Source organism: Lepisosteus oculatus, chromosome 1 (assembly GCF_040954835.1).
Source record: "Lepisosteus oculatus isolate fLepOcu1 chromosome 1, fLepOcu1.hap2, whole genome shotgun sequence".
NCBI lineage: Eukaryota > Metazoa > Chordata > Actinopteri > Semionotiformes > Lepisosteidae > Lepisosteus > Lepisosteus oculatus.
The window spans coordinates 25,597,616-25,621,138 of record NC_090696.1 but is presented as its reverse complement, the minus strand read 5'-3'; the positions used below and the strand labels follow the sequence as shown (position 1 = coordinate 25,621,138).

Sequence of the window (23,523 nt, the reverse complement as noted above, 5' to 3'; positions counted from 1 at the left end):
AATAATTGTTCTTCCACTTTGGAGGGTTTTATCCAACTGTGAGGCCTATTCATTCATAATTATCTTGTCTCCACTTAGTCCCTAATTATTTAAGATGGAAGAAATCTTCCTAAGTCTCTTCCACCTTAAGAAAGAACAGAGAAATAAAGTCTTTACAATCTTGTGTACAAATCTTCAAAACTCATACTTCTGATTTGATATTCAGTGAGTGGTTTATCATCTCTTCACTCGCATCCCTTTCTGCTGTAATCTTTTATTTTCTTTGTCTTTATCAGTAGGAAATTCATCTTTCTGTGGGCTCATTGCTATGACATCCTGTATCTTGGATGTAGGGTTTTGTAGGTTAAAGGCACTTAGCTAGTTGTGGGGTCCCAGCTGGACTTTTGAACAAGAACGAAGGCTACACAGTTTAATAAGTAAACCATTGACTGGAATTTCTTCGCGTTTTGTGAAAGTGATAGCAATGTAAATTTAAGTATTTAGGAATCTCTGTGTGGCCAGATATGTTCAGTTGCCAGAAAGGATTGGTATTTGTAATATATATGAACCTAGTGTACTTTATTAGGGTATAGCACTGGCAGAAAATATTTATGTAACAACATTAAAAGGCTTTGGCTCCAGTGAAGATGTCTTCAGGACTTTTAAATAGGCTACATTAGAAATTAAGCAACTATGTTAATATTAAGTTTTAAAAAAAATTGTTTCTTTTCTCTGTTAAGGCCTTGTCTGATAAGATTTGCACCTTTAGATTTTTATGACTGCCTTTAAAATTAGGGAGCATATTTTGCACAGGTGCCAAACAATTTGGAAAACATGCCCTTAGTGTTATTCAGTCTTGAATACCACACCGGCTGACAGCATCTGTGGTCTTGTGATTGATCTGGAATATCTGTATCGTGTAAGTGGGTTTTGCCATATGACATTGAGTTGCCTTCATGTTTGTATTATTGTACAAAACTTGATTGTAAGTGCAGGACACTGTTCCTGCTGCTCAGCTTCTTGGCCCTGTGTTCTAAGTGACCTGTGCTTCTCCCTGTAGGTGGTGAAGATCCTGGAGAAGCATGACCCCCTGCGTAGCACTGGAGTGGGGCTGGGGGGCTCTGGAGGGGGCACCCGTTTCATGCCCATCCCAGGTGATGAGGCCAGTGCAGTCCAGAACTATGTGGAGCACATGCTGTTTCTTTTGATTGAGGAGGACAGTGGGCGGGAGGGCGCCATGGGGCCCATCCTGGAATTTGTGGTCATGGAGAACGTGATGGAGAAGCTGTTTGTGTGGAGCCTGCGGCGCGAGTTCACGGATGAAATGAAGATTGAGCAGCTCAAGATGTACGAGATGCTGGTGGGCCAGTCCCGCCAGCCCCTCCTGCACCACAAGCCTATACTGCGGCCCCTCATGATGCTTCTCAGTTCCTGCTCTGGAGCCGCCACCCCTGCTGTGGAAGCCGAGCTGGTCATTCTGCTCAACCAGCTCTGCTCCATCCTGGCCAAGGACCCCTCCGTGCTGGAGCTCTTTTTCCACACCAGCGAGGACCAAGGTGCTGCCAACTTCCTCATATTCTCACTGCTTATTCCCTTCATTCACCGTGAGGGCACTGTGGGGCAGCAGGCCCGCGACGCGCTGCTCTTCATCATGTCCCTGTCTGCTGAGAACAACGTCGTGGCCAAGCACATTGCAGAGAACACCTACTTCTGCCCGGTCAGTGTTTCCATTCTCCCCCTTTGAGACTCTCTGTGTGCGTGTCTCCACTCATGGTTTGATTGTGGTGTGCGTATACATGTTCTCAGGTGAAGGCGTTAATTAAACCACACGTAGAAGGTGTAGAATTTAAAAACCTTTAGGCCTTTGTAGTTACTTGGGTTGTGGGTTGGAATAAATTATTGATTTATTGAAATCTTTCAAAGTTCCTTTTAAACATTATTACCTAATGGAGAGCCAGTTTTTGGTGCAAGAGAGATATTTACATCAAAGTTAATAGTGCAGTGATTGATTCATGTTATGACATACGGTGGATTTTTATTTTGCTCATCATTAAGTCAGGATATTGCTATTTAAAAGACGCTTAAAGGTATTAATAAGTACTGTTAAGATACATTTTTTGGGGGGTATGGATTTTGTTATGGGGTATCAGGATATTTAGGTAAACACAGGTATTCATTCAGTCCTGAGGAGTGAAAGGAAATTCAATGAACAATTTCACCTGTCTTTGGATTCTTGAGAGGTCTGATTATTTTGCACTGAAGACAACAAGAACATTGCGCAGAGAGATAATGTCACTAACCGTGGTTTGTTTAGAACTGTTAGTAATCTTTGAAATTAGAATTATGTCTGTAGATTAATGCATTTATATTTGAAAATATTATCTAACTGTAACGTATGCAAGTTTTTTTATCACCTTTCTGATCTTGTTAGGCATGGGGTGAATATTTGATAAAATAATCATTTGGAGTTTTCAGATTTGATTTTGAACCTCAGAAAGAGAATAAAGGGTTCTCTTGGTTTCTCCACAACATCTGTCTGTCATCTGATCTGAACCAATTAACCAACTAGTATATTATCTTTTAAATTTCTAAAAGATACACAGTTTACACAGAATGTGAACAAAAATACAGATCAGATGATTATGTTAGGTTTTCGGTCTGAAATGTTACACACTGAAAACATGTCAGAGTTAGTACTGGGTATGAGCTCACCCTGAGCATGAACACGATCCTGGCAGAGCTGGTGCACATACTGTATCTCTGGGCGGCCTGCAGTGGGATGGTCTGCCACTTTCTTCTGCAGACTGGCTGATCGGGGTTGGCATGACTGGAAAAACGTGGCCGCCGGCATAATGTTCACAACACATACTTATGTATGGTCTTTCATTAGACTCATCGAGTGTCAAATGGCACTGAGCAAGGAATACAACACTCCTCCACTTGCTCTGCTGGCAGGACAACAGTTGTTAGCCGAGCAGTTTTGGCTCAGCTGACACTAGGGGTGCTTCAGGCCTCTATTGCCTGTAAATACTATAGTTTCAAATGTGCTGAATTAGTTGATTAATTAGATAATTGGTGAAGGGATGAAAGTCACATTCTCTCTGGGGTTTAATTTAAACCAAGTTTGGTATATACTGTAAAGGGACTCATGGTGACAGCTGGTGTTGGGTTGTGTAGAGTAGGTTTAGTTTTGTATAGTGCAGACCCTTATGAAATAAAATCTCTGTGTACTCAGGCCTCACAAGCCACTTGAAGAGAGCTGGGCTTTTCACAATGGCTCTTGGGTTATTACCCATCAGTGGGCTCTGAGCATGCAGATCATTTTCATGCAGACAGGTAGTTGTAGACTTCTTGATGATACACCAGCTATTTCTTCCTGGATCTTCTCTTGTTGTAGCTACTGCAGTCTACAAATGGTAGAATGGAACTGATGGACTTGACTGTCCTGGGCCGGTGTGGTGGTGGCCTTCTGCCTTTTCAGATGTGGCCTGTCCCTCACAAAGCCAGTTTCACGGTTTCTGAGGACTAGTCTGCTGTACTGTATGTTGAGGTAGAACTTCTCATTTTCAGAGCAGCGTCTCTAAAAGAAAGGTGATCTTCATTACTAAAGCAGGGTATGGTCATTACTTTTGCTGTTCTTCCATTCATTAAAATAGTCTTTTTTTGGCTATTTGTACAGATTCTTAACTTATTTTGGCAGTTTTCTCTCAAGCATTAAACACTGACCACCTGTCATTTTTTTAAATTAAATTACGTGACTTTAACTTAGCATTTTATTATCCCAATACTACACACAAATTAACATAACTTTCTGGTCACTAATTAAAATATAAATAACATTATGTGCCCAATGACCTGGTATTATATAGCTTATGTATCTTGTTTTTTCATTATGCTTCAGTATGTAAATGAGTACACTGTCCTTTTACTCCTGTGGTTAAAATGTTATTTTATTATCATGAAATGCTTATCAGTTTCATGGGATGGGTGTTGAAGTTCAGTATCCTGTTTACATGCCATTTTCAGAAAGTCAGGCATTTATTAGAAATCCACAGAGCCAATTCAGAAAGAATATTTGCCTGCTGTTTTGATTACTGTTTGCATTCGCCAGCACAATTTAAACATCCTGCTAAAAAGCTGCTTTTCTGATATGACAGCCAACAAAAAGATAATTTTTCTTTTTGTACTTGACCTTTAAGGATTTCTTTCTATGCTCTTTAAAAAAAAAACTAGTCTTTTATTAGTATTATGTTATTTTTGTATTTCCCTTACTAAGCACTGCACTTTGTGGAACCTGGCAAGTAAATCTTGACAAAGTTTACGAAGCAGAAAGTACAGCTGCAGTTAAACCTCAGATTACCTACTGTACAAGTAAAAGTCAAGCTCAGGTCCCGAATGTTATAAATGAAAGGTATGCAATTTGAATGCCTTATACTTTAAATAGACATGCCGTTCCATTGCTACATCAAAACCAAAAAAAATATTGTGCAGGGGTAAAGACCAAGTATTCCTTGAAAAATGCCACTTCCTAAGTGCAGTTAATTGGTCCATATATATTACATTTTTGACAATTTTACCGTTTCACTGAAGATTGCTGGATAATTTCTAATTAAAGGTTAAAAGTTAATTCTTTCCTCATTCTTACTGTTTGGTAATTGCACTTTCACTGGTACATTTAAGAAAAGAAATTGCGTCTCTGTGTAATTCATGGCAATACACAATACCTTTTAGTGGTGTTGCCTCTGCACATGGATAGCCAACCGAATTCATTTTTCCTTGTATTTAATTACCTATTTGACACAAATGTATCACCATTCATAATCACTCATTAGCTTTCCTACCAGTTTAACTGCATTTTCTCTTTTACTTTCTTGATTTGGAAGTATGCAAACTTAAAGGCTTCTCTTATTCTTTTCTTTAAATCTTTCTAAATAACATCACTGTAGCTGGAACAACAATTGATGCTTGCAATCGATAGTTTGCGATTACGTGAGATCTACACAGTCACTGATAACTGATAACGTGGGACTAATTTTCTCATCTGAACTTCAAGAAATGAGGAAGAAAGACCTGTTTTTTTGAATCGCCAAACTCTTTTTACATTTCTTTATTCTGGCATTGATTGTCAAGAAAGAAAAGGAAAAAAAAACAGACATACTTATTTAAGACTTTGTCAGGTGTTAAGACTTTTTAGAGCCAGTAATCATTTTCTGTGCAGTATGCTCTTGGGCAAAGTTGTCATGGTTTGGGAGAGAAATGTACCTCAGGACTCACAGGCAGTTGATGGGCTACAGGTGTCAGGCTGTTGATTGTCAAACAGACTTAAGGCTAAGGCCAATAATGCACTGTTGCTTTGGAAATCTCACCATGAAAACTACTGGCTCATGGTGAAGCCCAGTCTCATGTTGGCTATGTCCAGACTACAGTGCTGTCCTGTACCCTGAACACACAAGGGGAAGTGAACACAATGTTTCCAGCAAATAATTTGTTGGAATACATCTGGTTCACTATCTCCGTGCAGATGATTACCAGAATCCTATTATTCCCTGTTAATATCTTAGTCTTTTCAGTTGTGTATTCTTGCAAGTACACAATCATTTTAGTACTTTATACAAGTATTTCTTATACTGTATACTGTAGAGATGTAATCAGCCAATTACAAATGGTATATGAAGATAACTGATAACTGTAGAGAAATAATAAATTATCACAAAGCCATAAAATTAAGTACCATTTTGGTTAATTGCCAAAATAATATATATTATCTTTCTTGTGAAAAGTTTTGCTGAATCCAGTAGTACTGTATATTTTCTTTGCCCATGGATTATGACCAAATGTAAGTAAGTCAATACAGGAGGATGGTTTATACTGTAAATGTTCACCACAAGCCATGGTTTCGTAGAGGAATTTAGGAAACTAATAAGAAGAAATTAGAGAAAATAATAAGGTTGGGGTACAGAAAGAGCACTTGTGAAAATGATAGGGAGAAAAGCTGAGAAAACTTATAACAGCTATAATGCCATCTACTCAGAGACAAAACCAACAGGGTGCCTCTCTAAGCATGGTTCCGAACAGACAGCTTAAACTAGATTTCAGTCACATCGAATTGCACTGGTCAACTAACAGGTGAAATTGTAAGTATTGGTGATAAATGGGTTCAGCATGGTAATAAAATTCTTTCTATTTACCCAACTTGAATATAACAATTGTATTTGTAAAAGAGGGAGGTTGCAAAAATTGAATTAACAGGTAGTTCATTTTCTTTCAAAATGTATATTATACTATAAATAGTCTTATACCAGTTTATGTTTTTCATCTTTAAGTTTTAGATTTTATTTAAACTTGGATTTGGGTTATGGTCAAGGCAAATGAAAGAAACGTCTGCAGGCTCTGTAATCACCACTTACATACTTGCCACTATTTAGTCTAGGGGTCTGAAGTTCTTAAGTTCTACTAGCTCACATCTTAAAATCCTGAAGGGAATTTTTTATTATTTGCCTTAATTTAAGAGATGCTCGCTCATCTCTAGGTGCATAAATGGATGGTAGGGTTTTCTTGCTGGAGTCCACATTTTTAAAGATATCTGTCACATTATAGAGAGGTTGAATATTGTGGGATTAAAATTAAAACGGTTTCCTGCAATTGCTGCGTTTGTCCAGATAGGGAGAAACAAGAACAGAGCTTGTGAGGCAGCTAGAGTGTATACAGATATATGAAAACAGATTGCATTCGAAATTTCTGTCATCAATCTTCAGAGTATTCATGATTTCTGTGCACTTGGATCATTTATTTGTTTTTGTAAACATTTTACAAGCTAAACTCAATCATTATTTTTTGAAAACCAAACTTAATTCAAAGGAAACTAATTAGGTAATTTGGAAACAGTTGATTATACAAATGGTATCTGTTGCTGTGAAATGATTCAATGTGAGGTGTGAGTTAGGGCCGATTGTGCTTGACTGTAATTACCTTTAAGGTGCTTACATTGGAACATGAATAACACTTTCATGCCTTGGGATTTGGGATTAACTACATTGTGTGTTGTTATTCCCTTGGGTTGAGGTGACAGTTGAGTTCTCCAATTAAGAGAAGGTCTGTGTCCGTCCATTTTTACAAGATGTCCCTGTAAAGGTTACCACTGTGCTGAATTCATATTTAGTGCCCTAACAAAACTTAATTTTGTTTCAGCCTCTTATTTTCATGAAAGAAATTCACTTTGAGCTGCCTACCTTTATTGAAATCTGAGAAACTTCACCGATGTGGGACATCTGTTTCTTCAAGTCTTAAATGAATGATGGACGATGCTGATTTACAATTTAAGATTGTACTTAATTTTGAAAATCCATAATCCTGCTTCATAATTATACAAGAGGCTTCTTTATTTGTAAGGTTTGGGGTTTCGTTAGTCTGCTTTGTCATTGTTACACTGAGCAGCACAAATTGCAGATTGCTTTCTTTACCTACATGGTGAAACTGCAAACACCAGTCTCCGTGAGTCTAAAGCATGAGTTTAGTTATGTCAAATGGGGACACAAGGGAAAGGGTTTTGTAGTAAATAATGATTGCATTAGCTATGTGTTTAAGCGATACACATTTCTGAAAATTCATCATTGAAGTGAAACATTGATTATCTGCACTTACATTTACTTTTAAATACTTTAATCAACAGATCCTTTGTTTCTTTCTATTTTCTTTATTTTTACCTGAGTATTTACTTGCGTCCGAGTGTAATCTGTGTAGTTGTTATTTATTATGCTCGGTGACATTGTTGCATGTGGTGGTTGTGAGGAACACCACAAAACTACTGTTGCATTCTCATTTCATTATTAACTCTGGTAAATTAATGAGAATATTAAAATAGCAAGATGCTCGGCAGTCATTCTTGCATGTGAAAATATCAGTTCATCCAGTGTATTTACTAAAAAAATGTTTTGCCACTTCATACACAGACACTGATCAAAATAATCTAAACATAGACAGCATCCAGTACTCGTCCAGTTACACTTGTCAGCATTGGTTTCAGCTTGTAGAAGGGCTGAGAATGTGGCTGTAATTTGTTGCAGTTCCAGATTAGCAATTCCCCTGCACTTTAAGGCATTATTGTGATGAAACATGCTTTACAATAATTCATACGTGTTTCTCAACTGGATGTCTGTGACAGAACCAGGGGTGACCTTAACTGCAAGAGGCAAATTGGAGTTGTCAGTCAAACTGTAGGGCATTAGTGCACAGTATCCTACTAGATCTGTTATTAACCAGAGGGAATAATACATCCTTTAAGTGAAAATTCCTTGTAAGGCAGTGAGGGTGAAGTTTTTGAGCTGGCCTTGAATTGCTGGGAGGGATTATGTTATAAAGGCAGGTTTTGCACTACAAGAATGGCCCAGAGCCTAAACAAGTTAGTGCTGACATATGAAAGCCTGTTTGCGTGCCAGATTTGAGTTTGCCCTTTGTTGTGACAGTGTGCTATAGCATTCTTTGAAGTTTCTCTGCAATGACCAAAAACACAGCTCACACAGCTGATAAATGGAAAGATTGCTGTGTTTAGCAAGCATTCAATTTAACTTCGGATTTTCTATTCAGGTAGTGACTTTTTAAGTGTGGGCTTTACAAATCCATTTAACTCCTTTGTAATGAAAAGTAACAGAATGGACAGTTGGAGACATAGGTAGATAGAACATCTGAGTCAGTGTTAAAAGGAAAAGTAAGAGTGAACATGATTTTTGAAATAATGTTTTAGCGATGTTGATTTAATTCATGCATTTTCTGTACTGTGGTTTAAAAATAATGTGCATGGAATGTACAAAACACATAGTTCAATAGTGCCATGAAAATAATATATATTATCAGCATAAAAATTAAACATTTTCATGTTAACACTGTGTATCCAACAATCATGCCAATGTAAAACTTAAAAAAACATCTGACTCTTTTAATTGAAACGACAAAACCAATACAGATAATCTGATTGGGATATGAAGTTCATATTATTTCAGTGGCACATGAGGAAAAAATCATAACCTGATAGACAATAAAATGTATGATGTGTTAAATGTTAAGCCATGTTAAAGTAGTCTACTGGACTACTTGCTTTCATGAAATGCATGGAAATATTCTTTAAATCTGCAGCAATCTTTCAGGATTAAGTATTTTACTTCCCATTTAAATTTTATTTCCTAATATTTCTGGGAGTTTCTGCTTCCACGCGCTATCTTTTGTTTTCCTAGAAACGAAACTAGAGGAATTAGATCACAAGATTTTTTATAACATTTCACCATGAGTCATGTTATACTTAGGATACAATTATAAAGCAGTCTTATTACTGCTTGTGGAATGTTTCTTCTTCTGCAGACTCTTTTCTGTGCTCCGCTTGATGAAAGAGGAAGGCTTTCTTTGGGACTTCACAGTGTTTTTGACATGTGAATGTTAGTTGGAGCAAGGTTGGGATATCTGATGGTATAAATCTGGACACAAATCAAGTGGGAAAAAAATTATTTATTTCTCTTCCACTCCAGATTTTGAGTTCCAATTCCTGTAGTTTCATTTCTGGGAAAACTAAGGACAGCACACAGAATCGAAACTCCCAGAAATATATACAAATACAAAACTCTGACAACTTACATTTTGAAAAGAAATCTGTTTAAAAGGAAATCCACAAAAAAGGGAAAAATAGTAATTTGTTTTTCCCCCTGTGGCCTACAGGTCCGGTGTTTAAAGCTTTTCTCGTTTGCTTCCCTGAGAAATTTGGTTGAAAAACCTCAGCTGTGTTTCTTCAGATTCACCCCTCTTCCTCAGCAGGTTTGACATACACACTGCACTAAGGCATACAATACATCTCCCAGAGGCGCCGCGCTGATTGGAATCCAAACCAATTTCACATTTTAGTTTGTACTTTCTCCTCTGCTTTGGCTGTGGATATGTCCAGTGCTTCTGTCTATTGGGATATCATCTGATCCCAGGCTGATTGGACACACTGTGAAATGTACTGTCCTCGTTAACTCCAGTTCATCAGATTGTATTCATATTTAATCTTTTGGGAATCATGTTTCTGTCATTTTGAGTCTGTGTGGGATTTTTCACAGTAGCATAGCATTAAGAAAATAAAAATGACAAGTAGGCTCAGCCAATTGCATTCAATTACAATTACAATCCACTTCCAGGACAAAGCCTGCTTGAAACGGAGAAGAATCTGAGAATGGGAGGAAGGACATGTATTTTCTATCAGAATTTGTACTTTATCTTAGGACAAGTTGAAAAGGGATAATTGATTACTAATTTTTTGGTAATCAGTTATAACACATAGTTCTGAAATACTATAAATCACTGGGGATCTTTGCACATCTTAAGAAACACCTTAAGCACATTGTAAGAAATATTGTTTATGGCATTGTTTTGTTTGCTGAGGATCTTAAGATGCTTGGTGCTTGCAGCAGATGAGTGAAGCTGTTTGCTTGCCCCACTGTAATTTTATAACATGAAGTGCTGCAGTTAAACCTTCAGTGAAGGGACTTAAGAGAAAGGTCATATTTCTATGAAATTTTTAGTTTCATTTAAAGAACTCAATTTATCATACTAAGGAAAAACCAAACACAAGTGCAGCATTGGATGAGGGTTAAAAAAAATGGAAAATCAGTGTATTGTAAATATATAGCACCTAGGACCACCCAGGAGTAATTATATGACCTTTATATACATAGACACAGGCCAGGTGCCTTTATATACAATTCTTTTAAAAAGCTGCCTTTATGATGAATATCAAATGGGTTCCGACTAGTAAATGAAATGACCGAGATGTCTGACCACCAGGGACTGTGGTTCTATTATTTTGCACTTTAGGTTTACCTCTCATTTGTCCCAAGTCTTTCCTCACCGAGTCTGTTTAAAACGTCTCCGCCATGGCTAAATCTGCCTAAGTACCACACTTTGAACAGCCTACAGGAGCCTGTTGTACTGTGTCTCATGTCCCCGTTCTCCTGCTCAGGTGCTGGCGACAGGGCTGAGTGGCCTGTACTCCTCCCTGCCCACGAAGCTGGAGGTCCACAGTGAGGAGTGGCACTGCCTGCACAGGGAGGACTGGATGCAGGTCCCTTCACTGGTGCAGTTCCTGAACTCCCTTGAGTTCTGCAATGCTGTCATACAGGTGACGTCTCCAGCCTCTGCGACCTTCACCGTCTTCCAGAAGCTATTAAATATCCCAGATTTATGAAGAACAAAAATCTGACTTGACTTTTGTTGGTGTCATCAAAAATATCTGACTACAGAAGATGAAATTTGGTGCTGTGAGCTATAATTGGGCTTCCATATACACCTCAGCATGTGCATTTCATATTTTAATGTCAGCTGTCCCTGTCATTTATTCATTTATGTCTCCAGCTATAATGAAGTATGAATTGACTGTATTAGTTTCCTTGCACTGGCTCCATGCAGGATTTCAGAATAAGATTCAATATACTGCTTCAAGGGCTTGAACTGTGGTTCCTGACTACAGGAGTGAACTAACTCCATTTACTCCTATACTCCTACATGTCATTTGCAATCTTTGGATTCTGGGCTTTCAGTTCTGAATGTGAGGCTCCAGACACCAGGAGCCAGTGATTTCTGTTTTGTTTTGTTTCCTTTTCTTTCTCCGAGACTTCAAAATAATCTCCTAGTCCATATTAGATCCTTTATTGTAAATCAATCAACTCTTGTCATAAATCTCACTTTTACAATCTATTTCTGATTCCATTTAATTGTGTATACCTGTCTTTTGTTTCACTGTTTTATGGAACAGCACCTTCAGATGAGGTACCATGAAAGGAGTTATTTAAAATAAAGGCTGTTGTCATCATGACTATGATTCTGTAATATGGACTAATTTTCACTTGAGATTGAGATGAAATCATCCACTTCATTCCACTTTGATCATTCTTTGTCCAATTCTAATCAAGATTCGCAGAGTTAAGTATCAGTGAAGCTCTTGGCCTAATCTCCAGCACTGCATGGCATGGCTGAGGTTTGCTTATTTACTCTGGAACAGAGAGGCAACAAAGCTGTTGCTGGGATACTATACGCTGTGACTCTGCTGCTAAGAAGAAGGTGTTGCTGCCTAGCAGACTCCAGAAGTGTTTAATCATGCTTGTGTTCTTGTCCCAGGTGGCACATCCTACTATCAGAAACCAACTTGTCAGCTATATCTACAATGGCTTCCTTGTGCCTGTGGTGGCACCAGCTCTTCACAAGGTCAGTGAATCTTCATACCAAAAAGCCACCGATTCCTGTCTGAACTTGCAGCAGTCAGTCAATGTTTTATTAATTTAGAAGTTCAAATAAGGTTTAACATGCCCATCAACAACTTCAAAATAAAAAAAAAATCTGTAAATTTTCCTGTGTGGTCACATTAACATTAAGGTTTAACTGCATATAATTCATGCTTTTTTCTGATTTGAGCAATTCCCTTTATTAAAAGACCAGCCACTTGTCATCTATATTGTACTCTAACAGTATGTATAGAAAAGAATACTCTTTTGTTAGAGAAAAAAGTTCACAGGGTAAAAAAAACAACAAAACAGCAGAATAAGTGATGAGTTTTGAGGATTTTTGCGTTTGTTCGTTCCACCGATGCAGCACTGCTGATCATAGCTGGGAACATACAGGAAATTATTTTGAAGGTCACTTAGCTTGCTTATGTTGGATGTAAAGGAGGACCCATTCTTTCACAATCTTTAAAGGATTGAATTTCTTATCATTTATGGATGTATGAAGTGAAGGCAGTTGATGAGACCAGACTTGTTTTGGACTTTGAATGAGCTGACTGCAGCTCTGATAATCATAACAAAGAGGCTGCGTCTCTCCTAGTTGACATTGGAGGAGGTGATGACCACGACGGCCTACCTGGACCTGTTCCTGCGCAGCGTCTCTGAGCCCGCCTTGCTCCAGACCTTCCTCAGCTTCATCCTGCTGCACAAGCACGAGAAGGTGCACATCCTGGACACGCTGGTCAGCCGCATCAACACCCCCTTTCAGGTCAGGGATTGGAGGTGGTGGTGGTGGGGGGCTTTTACGTCTATAGGCGATACAGAATGTACAAAAATATATCAATTATATTGTGACAAATGAAGACTGAAATAAAATGTTTTTTCATAAAATTAAAGTTAATATTTTGGCATATACAGTACAATAGCAATGGCTACAACTAATTATATTGGGTTTGTGAATACAGTATCTACCTTTACTAAATCGTGAATGTCAAGTACTGTACTTTAAGTGATTTTTGTCACTAAAGACAGAAGAAAGCAGTTTGCACTTAAAAATGATGTGTTATTATGTTTTGTTGCAGCTTGGCACTGTCTCTCTTGCCTTGTTTAGGACTCTGATTGGTTTGTACTGTGAGGATGTGATGTTACAGCTCGTCTTAAGGTGATTATACCCCACTTTCTTCCTTATTGAATTGTATTTCTCTTCTGTGAAATAATGGTTTGTGACAGTAAGCCATTTTTTGTATCAAATGGTCTTCTGAAACAGAATAAAACAGCTATTTGAAAATGTTGGAAGTATTTTTTTATTTTTTAAAACTCTCACAGATTTATTGTAAAACAATCTTTTGCTTCTCTTATTAACCTGTTATTCTTTGCTTTTTTCTTGGGGGTTCAGAAGCAGTCTCTGAAAAATTCTTATTTCAGTTTGAAGATGAGTTTATACAACATGTCTTGACAGGCAGTTCTCTCATTGAATTTAATTACTTACACTCCCCTTCAAATATAACTGCTCAAGCACAGCATGGTTTGCCAGGCGATTCAAGAAAGCTGCTTTTACATCTCCAGGTACCTGATCCCTTGTAATCACATGATGCTGAGCCAGCGCAGAGTGGTGAGGGAGAGGGATTGCTACTCTGTGTCTGCTGCCAAAATCCTGGCCCTCACTCCCTCCTGCTGCCCTCCAGAGCTCAGCCCGCTGCCCCGGAAACAGCAGCTAGACTGCATCCTCTGGTCAAAGGGCACAGACAAGCCTCAGGCCAGCGCCAAGGGTAAGATGACAAGAGCTGGGAATTACACACTTGAAAAAAGTACAGGAACTGTGAAATGTTCGAGTTAAAAAAACAACACAGGTGTTATGAGAATAAGTGTGGAGTACATGCATGTGGAAACATCCAGGACTGTGATTTATTGCTGTTCCATGGAGAACAGGATTATGTTACGTGATTATGATCTGATCTTATCTAAATTCCTCATCAGATTTTCCTTCCCCAGCAGCTGACAAATCTTTGTAATTGCTTTCGCATTCCTTTGTTTCTAAGGGGGGGGGGGGGATTATACTTCAGCACAATTAAAAAGTCATTGTCTTTTTATCTTGGGCATGTTTAATCTCTCCATCAAACATATTTTTTTTTTAATTGAAATATTTCAGATTCATTTCATCAGATACTAAGAGAGTCATTCAATTATTTTTTAAAGTAACAGTTCTGTTCAGGGTTTAATTTTTTCCTCTGGTTTTGTTACTTTACATATGTATATATAAACCAATTCCTTTAACATTTCCATCTTATTTAATATACAGAGCAGCCATTTTCAGATGATGCCAGCCAGGAATATTCTTGTATCATGGGCTCTGAGACTGTCATGGATGTCAGTTACTTGCACTACTTGTATGATGCCCGCAATGGTATAAAGAATTGCATTAGGGCCTGCAGAGTCTGGTCTGCCCCCTATGATGGGAAAAACCCACCTCCTGAACAATACCAGCCAGGCTTAGGGGAGGAAGCAGGCAAACAGCCGAATCCAGCACTGGCCCAAAGAAAAGGAAGGAGCCAGGTGCCGTCGGACCTCAGCACCACAGGGGAGAGGGCCATTCCACTGGAGCTGGAGTGGGATGATAGTTATGACACTGTCCTGTCCCCCGATGGGGGCAAAAACGTCCTTCACAGCCTCCTGGAGGAGAAGGAACCTTGTCCAGTCGAGCCACCCAAGCACATTCAAGAAATGAGGAAGAATGCCATTATGCTCATCAAGGGATCCTACATCGAGGAGGGAGACTTTCAAGATGACGTCATGGTGTATAACCTCATCGCCCAGAAGGACGCCCAGGATGGCGCGGAGCACCGCACAGCCTCTAGACCGCCGGAGCCATCGACTCTTCCACTGAGCAATGGCCTGGCTCCTACGCAACAACCTGGCTCCATGGATGAGCAGAACAGGAAGAATTCTGGCTTGAGCTCGGAGGGGAACTTGATCAAAAAGAATAGTAAAACGCCAGCTGATCACAAGCTCTCTGAGGCAGACCACAACTCCAACCTGCACACTATGTGCCTCGGTGGAGAGGACCTTATCTCCGAGTATGATGAACTTATCAAGACACTGGGGGTGGAGCCTGTAAGTCCAGTTAAAGGGGAAAAGGAGTTTACAAACCCCGTCACTCCTGTAGAGGATGATATGGACTTTGCCTCCTTTTCTGTTGACACTCCAGAACCAGAGAAAATACCTTCTCCGTTTGGGTCAAAGAATCACACAGGATATTCTTATAGTGGGAAAAGGAGCCCTGGAGTACCTTTCACTGGTGAGATTTTATGCGCTTTCGTGATAATATATGAAATGACTGGATTTCAATATTTCAACATTAGTTTTATATAAATGCGTATTTTACTTAAGTAAAGCAAAGGCTGTTTTGAGGATAACAATGGTTAATTCCACTGCAAACATTGAGGCTGTTGGCAAATATTGAATGTAGTCAGATACAGGTTCTGTAACTGTGTAAGAGAAATACAGTTTTTGCTGGAAAACCTTTTAAATTATGCTGATAATTACAGCTAACACTGGAAGAGGCAGCCATGGGTATTTTTTTAATAGAAGCTGCACTGCGAGAGACCATAACAAGAATTTGTTTGTTGTCTGTCACAGAGGGAGGGTCACAGTTTTTTTTTTTTGTTTATGATTTCCCTCACCTAACGAGGACTATAACAGCTTAACTTCTGACCTGATCAAAACAGTGGCAGGAATGTTATCACTTTCGATTGCTTCAAGCATCTTGTCTGAAATCATTAAATCATCCATTTTGCTGTCTGATGCTTGTGCAGCAGTAAAATATTCTAACAGTGATCCTACAGGATAAAGGCAACATGCTATTCAATTGACATAACACCTGCTGTGTGCATCTCAGTGGCCCAAGTTGACCAGAAACACTTGAAATTCATCCTGGCCATGTTGTGCTCTTCTGCAGGGCCATTCATCAGTGTGCTGCTCTCACGACTGGAGAACATGCTGGAGAACTCGCTGCACGTCAACCTGCTGCTCACAGGGATCATCGCCCAGCTGGCTGCCTACCCACAACCCCTGCTGCGTTCCTTCCTGCTCAACACCAACATGATCTTGCAGCCCAGCGTGCGCTCACTCTACCAGGTACTGCTTCTCTCACTGCTCTGCCCCAGGGGACTCAGGAAAAAGCTGCCTGTGAATCCCAGCAGACTGTTTGAAGCAAAGTGCAACAATCAGATGAAATAATGCAACTTTCATTATCCCAAACAATTATGGAAACGAAGGGACTGTTCCCATTTAAAATGTAACTCGGGTGTTTATTTTTAATTTTTTTACATTTTCTGTATATATTAAGGGACATTAGATTAGTAAATATATGTAGATGATTAAATGCTAGGATGACCAATAGATCTTTAAAGGAAACAAGGCTTCTGCTATAAATTGTGTCTCTAGACCAGGAGTTTGTTTTTATTGTTTAAACTTGGTTAGCTGCCTTACATGGTTAAATAAAGGACTGAATAAAAAAGGTTCACGTCAGTGGTGAACAAAATAAATCTCCTCCTGTGAAGCATTTTGCGATCCTTTATTTGAATTATTTTTGAAGTCTTACCTATGAATGTAAGGTTACAAACGTGCTTACAAATGTTTTGTCAATATAGGAATGAACCTGAGTATAATTTTTTGTTTGGTTCCTAATTCTAAAAATAAACTAAACTCTTCACTGGAGAGAAACAGTTAAGAAGCAAAGTGTATTAGATAAGTGCATTTGTTTTGTTTTTTTGCACCACCTACGATGTACATTAAGAATGCAATTATAGAAGCAGACAGCTAAATTAGAGTGAGCTAAACAAAAACATGAACGCTTTTGAACATACTCAGTGTATACTAGAAGTTCAAACCTGGTAAAGCACGTTCATTTCAAAATCTAATTGCTGCTTTTCTGTGGTCTCATGTTTCGTTAAATCAAGTATTCCTCTGAGCCCGTGCCCAGAGATTTCTGTTTTGACTGATGTGGTTTTTCTAATTGATGGCATAAGCCTTCAGAGGAATAAAAATGCATATAATAAATATTAAGTCTTTCAAGAACATTATACATAATTGACATTATGTCTTCTCGCTTGAGATTATTTTCTAATTTAGGACATAAATTGGCTGTATCTGTCTGACAGCCATGTGTACACGCAACAATAAACCACTGACTGCCTTGAAACCTACAGCTATCCTCACTGGTGCTAGCAGTGAGACACTAACGCTAACATTGCTATTACACAGAAGGAGTGGGTTTACAGGCAAAGCACATCAGTGTAAGGATTCCTGCAGTATGTGTTGTTTTTTTACATTCATCCAAATTAAACAGTCACAGACTTGTATAGATTGGCATATTAATGATGCAGTAAATTTTATACATTATAATGGCTGATTCTGTGTAAATTCAGTTAAAGGCCAAGCAACATGCAACAGTTTGAAGTTGCCAAACTCTGTGAATCCATTAGATTCAGCTACAGCATTGTTCTCTGTATTTACTGCAATATAAATGTATGTTATGGTTATTGATGAAACAAGATACTTAATTTCAATTCTCATCCACAACCTCCTGAGTAAGCAGTTAGACTGGATGGCCTCTGTACATCATGTGAAAACACAAAGATGAACTTGTTCAAGCTTAACTTACTGAAATTGGACATTCAGTTAAATGGAGAAATTTGTAATATAGTCATTTTACCCATCACTTTACATCTCCTGAAAGTCTGTATTGTCTTTCTGCAAATGTTGACATTGTATTCATAATGATGCTATGAATTTAATAAACCTGCATTGTGCATTTTCACATAATGTCCATGCAACCATTAAGTCATAGCTGCTTATTCAGGATATGATGGACACTGTTTTAAAAAAATATATATCTCGAAAGCAGCAGCATGAAGACACCTTTTTGAATACTTCTGTGGCAGATGCCAGAACGGTTTAATTGCAAGGAAAGACCTTTGTGCCCACACACGATATTGATGTTTGTAGGTTGTGTCTGCTTGCTTGAGAGGTAATACTGTATGTGTGATCCACAGGTACTTGCATCTGTGAAGAACCAAATTGAACAGATTGCTTCCACAAAGGCCGACTTCTCCGAGCTAGTGAAGGATGCACAGCAGTACCTGCTTTACCAAGAGGCTGCGCTTAGAAACAGAGGTTAGCTTTATTTTTACTGGGGTTTTATTATTCTGCGTCAAATTTATCTAGATTTTCTTACTGTCACCTGAGGTCTTGTCAATGTGACAGCTTTTAGGTAGTATTAGAATATTCGAAAGGAAATAAAATCATGTAACCTTACACTCTGTGGTGTCTTTTGAAAATATCAGTGCAAGAAAGCAAAAGTAAATAATAATTTTATCAAATCAGCAAAATCATATTAATCACAGATTATTAATATTATGAGCAGTAGTGGCACTTATTTAAAATTTTAACAGGAGTAGCTTACTTAGGATATAAGGTCTGCATATTTTCTCACACAACTAATAACTTGATGAACCCATGCAATATCTGTAGGGCTGTGACTTGGCATTTTTTCATTGTTGCAGAAAAAACAACATAGAAAGGAAGACCTCAGCATGGAAGTGTTGTCAAGCTAAAATAATGAAAGATTTATTGCTGCTTCAGTGACATTTATGGTTAAGTTGGCTTTGTCAACTTTTCCTTTCTGATTCAAGAGTAAATCTCCCTTTGTCCTAGACCTGAGCAATGTTTGACTGTCAGCAGTATTTCTTGGTTTCAACAGCTGACTGATTGCTCATACCAGAGATAGGCCTGCTGCTGCACCTACCTTTCCATCGGTTGGCTGGAGAAAGCACTGCTAACATTCAGTGTTTTCTCCAGTGCTTTCAGTGCTTTGTGGAAGGGGCTGATTGTAGGTGGCTCTTAAAGGTGCTAACATATTCACAAGGCCTTGTGGTGAAATACTCCACAATTACAGTTCTTGGATCTCATGGAGTAAACTGCAACTCTTTTTGCCATGTCCTACTCGTTTCACTCTTTGTATGGAAACAAAATCCATACACATTTAATGGCAAAGTTGTGCAGAAACATCACCCGTTTTATTTTAAACTTGTGGTTAATTTTGATAGGCTGCTTTTTGCAAAACAAAATACTGTGCAAATATTTTAGCTTTAATGGATGTGTAGAGAGGAACAAGTGATATTTATGCTGACAATGAATCTTTTAAATTCAGTTGTTAAATTTGATAGGTTACAGCTCCTACAACCCTTCAAATTTGCTTCTTAGATTAGACATAATCTTATTGGTTTTTAAATATTCTGATCAATACGAGTTATATATTTCTACATGATGAACATGTTCTCACCCAAACTAAACTGTAATTAATCAAAAATTGTATAATAGTAGAAAATACAAGTGGAAGCTTGTGATCTGAGTCATTCAAAATAACCCTATCACACCCCAGCCTGATATATTAATTAGGCACTTACTGTCCTATCTGTTGAATTTTTGGCAATGGGACATCATTACAAAATGTCTCTACTCTTTCAGATATATCTTTAGAATAAAAGAAATCCTTATTTTTAATGAAACGCAGATGGCTTTAAACCAGACTCAACAGTTCAAATGTGTTTAAGCAGTTCCTTAATGCTGTTTTTTAAAACTGTGGGGTTGTTTTGTGGTATTTCTCAATAATATGCATTATGACTTTTTCTGAAAGTTGGAAATACACTTTCCAGCTCCTTCTAAAACCCAATTGTATGGCTTTCTTAAAGATCTCATCCAGGACCTCCTTGTTGTGGAGAACGGACAGAAGCTTCAAGAAGAAGAAACCAGAGCTCAGCTGTTGCCTACCAGCAAGACCAGGAAAGCCTCGCAACAGCCCAAGATTCCCCCACAGGCAAGAAACGTTGTGTTTGGAACTGTCCTTTTTATGGAATTTCTTAAAGAACTTGCAGCCATTGCACAGGAGCACTCGATTTTATCATACATTCCAATGGAAGAATAGAGTTTTAATCAAAGCTTGTTTTTATGCCCATTTTGTATCTGGATATTTTATACTTTTTGAGGACTTCGAAAGTTTTATTTTTATCTCATGTTCCTGGCACTACTTGATGAAGAAGATACCTCTTTGGTGGATGGAAACCTTTTTTCTGTCTTAGACTGGAAGAGACCGGGGATTTACTTAAGGCTGGTGAATCATTCCTTTCTTATTTTACCATTTCAGAGATGTCATAAACCTCTCACTTTTCTGATAAGCAATAACTTAAGACACTCTCTCAGAATGGACGGCTGTAGAGTTGCATTTGTTAGACCTCTGATTATCATTCTACTGAGGACTTGCATTATGAGCTGGATTTGTGCTACAGGTTGACAAGCTAAAGACTCAAAGGAATACATTAACACAGTTGATGTGGTATTAAGATATACCTTCTCAACTAAAGGAGACATATTATTTCATCAAAAAACGATCCATTAACTTTTCTTATTAATTTGTGATCTGTTTCTTGAGATTTACACAATAAGGACTCTAGCTTTCTTTAATTTGTGGTCTTGCACACTACTGGTGGTACTCATCTACCTATGTAGATCACAGAAAATCCTTTGTGTTTCATATGTATTTTATAGGGTAGTGACTTTGACTTTGATTTTACAGCATTCAAGGGCTTAGTTAAATTACGTTTCTCCTGGAGAAAACCCGGTGTGTTGTAATGAAGTGATTTATAATTTCATTTGCTGAGCTGAAGCAAAGCCCTTATAGAAAGGCTATAATATCATTGACAATGAGTTCAAAGGATTTTCGAGAACTGCAGTCTCTTGAACCTGCTGGTATTCGTTCATTGAGCTGCTTCGTACCACCTCTAGTATTGGTTATGACATTCTCAATTTAAAAAATTGACTTCATTTCAGATCAAAATGTGTTTGATAACAGACTGATTTGTTTGGATTTGATTTATTTGGTAGCCATTTGTTGGATTTTCTTTCAGGTGAAGGAAGTCAAAATTACATGTAGGCTTACTGGGCTCAAGGGAACCATTTAACTAAGTACATCAAATCAAGGAACAGTGCTGGATAAGACTCCGCACCGCTTCTGTCGTCCTGAAGGATACTCACAGATGTTATGAAGAACATTTTTAGTTGTGTATTCATTATTATCACAGCTATTGTATGTTTTAGATAAGACCAAATTTACTAGAGCACAGTAGCTACTTAAAATCCCTTGTCCAGTGTAAGAAGAAATGGAATTTTGAATCATGATCCATCGATCGCCTAAAATCAGAAACTGGATTTGTAATCCTGGTTACAGTTATCTACTGAACTTGAGTTTAAGAAGCCTGCATGTAAACAGAGAAAGGAAAAATTCTACAAGTACACCATCACAATCACTGTAAACAACCTCACCACTTTCCAAGGAAGTGAATGAAAGTAAGTGGGCTTTACAAACTGCAAATGCCTTAATGTTAAAGAGTTTTGGATGATGATGACTAAGAGCCTCTCTGGAAATTTGGGTTTGTCTATGCAGATGAAATGTATTTTGGGTTCTATACTGTACATGTAAGCCTTATTTTAGTGCTATTTGCACATGTATATTGTAGTAAATAAGAAAACATCTATGCAAATTCTAAGTAATATTATTGGGGAGAGATTTTACTACATTATATTTCTTAGATGGGGAAGGGTATTTAAATGTTTTAGTTTTTTTATAGAGAGCAATCAAACTCACCTATTTTTCACGTAAAAATCTGAAAATTGTTTTGTGAAGAAGCATGCCCTTTATGTTTTACGTGCTTTTCATTTTGTAAGTATAATGTTGAGGAGTATTGTACAGAGGGGCAAAAGACCTTAATGTGAATTCAGTTCAACAAGAAGGTCTGCCTCACTTTTAATACATGAAAATTTCAAACTGATCCAGTTGACAGAACTTTAAACTCAATGTCGGTTATTACAAAATATCAAATGCAATTTGTCCAAATATAACCATAGAAGGTTGGTTCCTTGATTTTAACCAGGATTTATACTGACATGAAGAAGTCCATTTGACAAAGTACAATAAATATTTAAAATGTGGTTCTATTTTCTCTGAATCATGAGATAAGTTAAACTTACCAAGGAGCTACCAAATGGCCCACCATCTTTTGGAGAACAGAGTGGCTGTTGTAGAGGTTGCTGGTTCAGATCCCCGCTGTGTGGGGCTATTTCAGCAGAGAAGTGAAATACACAGCGTGGATATTTGGTCTTCCTCTTTGTGCTGGAATGAGTGTCAGAGAGGTAAGCTGAATTGGTCAACAAATTACAGGTCAACATGTGTGGTGGGAGACTACACTCATAAAAATGGCAGTTCGCAAAATCTAGGAAAAAATGGGATCTGATTCATTTGCACATTGTCTAATTCCAGCACAATGCTGATAATAAATTTTGACTACATTGTTTTTTTCTACTTTTGCTGCCATCACCCATATACCAGCTGTGTAGTGCAGGGGGAAGAAGACCACCAACATGATGAATCTGATCATGAAATCTTATGACAAGCTGTTTTTTTTATTTATTTTTATTACTTTCCATTATTTACTTTCCAGTGAATAATGTTTATTTCAGGAAGAGAACGCTGCGTGAGAATACAGAACTTTTATTTAAAAAGAAAATACATTTTTAAGTACGTTTCCTACCTACTATAGTAACAACTGTGTAAGTTATTTTATAGAATTCATTCCAAATATTTCCCTTCTCCGGATTTTATCAAAACATTTAAATGTCCACTAGAATAAGAGGTAACCAACAATTCATTTCTACATCCCAGTGTCATGGTCTCAGAAATCATGAGTAAAACAATAAAGTTTCCGTTCTAAAATGTTGTGTATATCAGTTATTGATTCTTGATTGATGAAACTGATAAATATAAGTTTTTCACTCTCTGATGTGCTGTGAAGTACAAAAAAAAGCTCAGAGTTTTTTGGGATAATATGAAGAGCAATATCTGTTACAGGTTTAAAACAGTAAAAGATAGTCTAAATTTACAATTTCAGTCACAAAGATACAAGACATATAATGGTCTTCTGGAATCTAGAGAAGAGCAAACAGATACATACTTGAGTTGAAAGGAATGTCTTGCAGTGACAGGCTAAAACATTAACCTGGTTTTTAAAATCAACCTCATCTTGAACTGTGGAGACAACAAGAGGACCTGATTCACATATTTAAAATCAACAGTTATTGACAAGCTCAGCCTAATATACAAAAAGACAAGTGAAAACAAGGTGGATGCACATTTAAAACTGACTCTAAAACTAAAAAACATCTTCACACAAATGTTGTGTGAGTATGGTATATTCCC

At 37.9% G+C, this 23,523-nt stretch overlaps 1 protein-coding gene across 2 annotated transcripts in view; it reads left to right on the top strand.

Moving 5' to 3' along the window:
• Window positions 1-23,040, top strand: part of fhip1aa (FHF complex subunit HOOK interacting protein 1Aa) — a 58,643-nt gene extending 35,603 nt beyond the window's left edge. For both annotated transcript variants that reach the window (XM_015344733.2, XM_015344732.2), the window contains 10 exons: window positions 1,040-1,696; window positions 10,961-11,119; window positions 12,115-12,201; window positions 12,817-12,984; window positions 13,298-13,377; window positions 13,782-13,984; window positions 14,515-15,510; window positions 16,171-16,349; window positions 18,269-18,389; window positions 19,967-23,040. In XM_015344733.2, the coding sequence (XP_015200219.2) occupies window positions 1,040-1,696; window positions 10,961-11,119; window positions 12,115-12,201; window positions 12,817-12,984; window positions 13,298-13,377; window positions 13,782-13,984; window positions 14,515-15,510; window positions 16,171-16,349; window positions 18,269-18,389; window positions 19,967-20,199 (2,883 nt within the window). In that variant the 3' untranslated portion in view covers window positions 20,200-23,040. The remainder of the gene's footprint in view (window positions 1-1,039; window positions 1,697-10,960; window positions 11,120-12,114; window positions 12,202-12,816; window positions 12,985-13,297; window positions 13,378-13,781; window positions 13,985-14,514; window positions 15,511-16,170; window positions 16,350-18,268; window positions 18,390-19,966) is intronic.
• The last annotated feature ends 483 nt before the right edge of the window (window positions 23,041-23,523 follow it).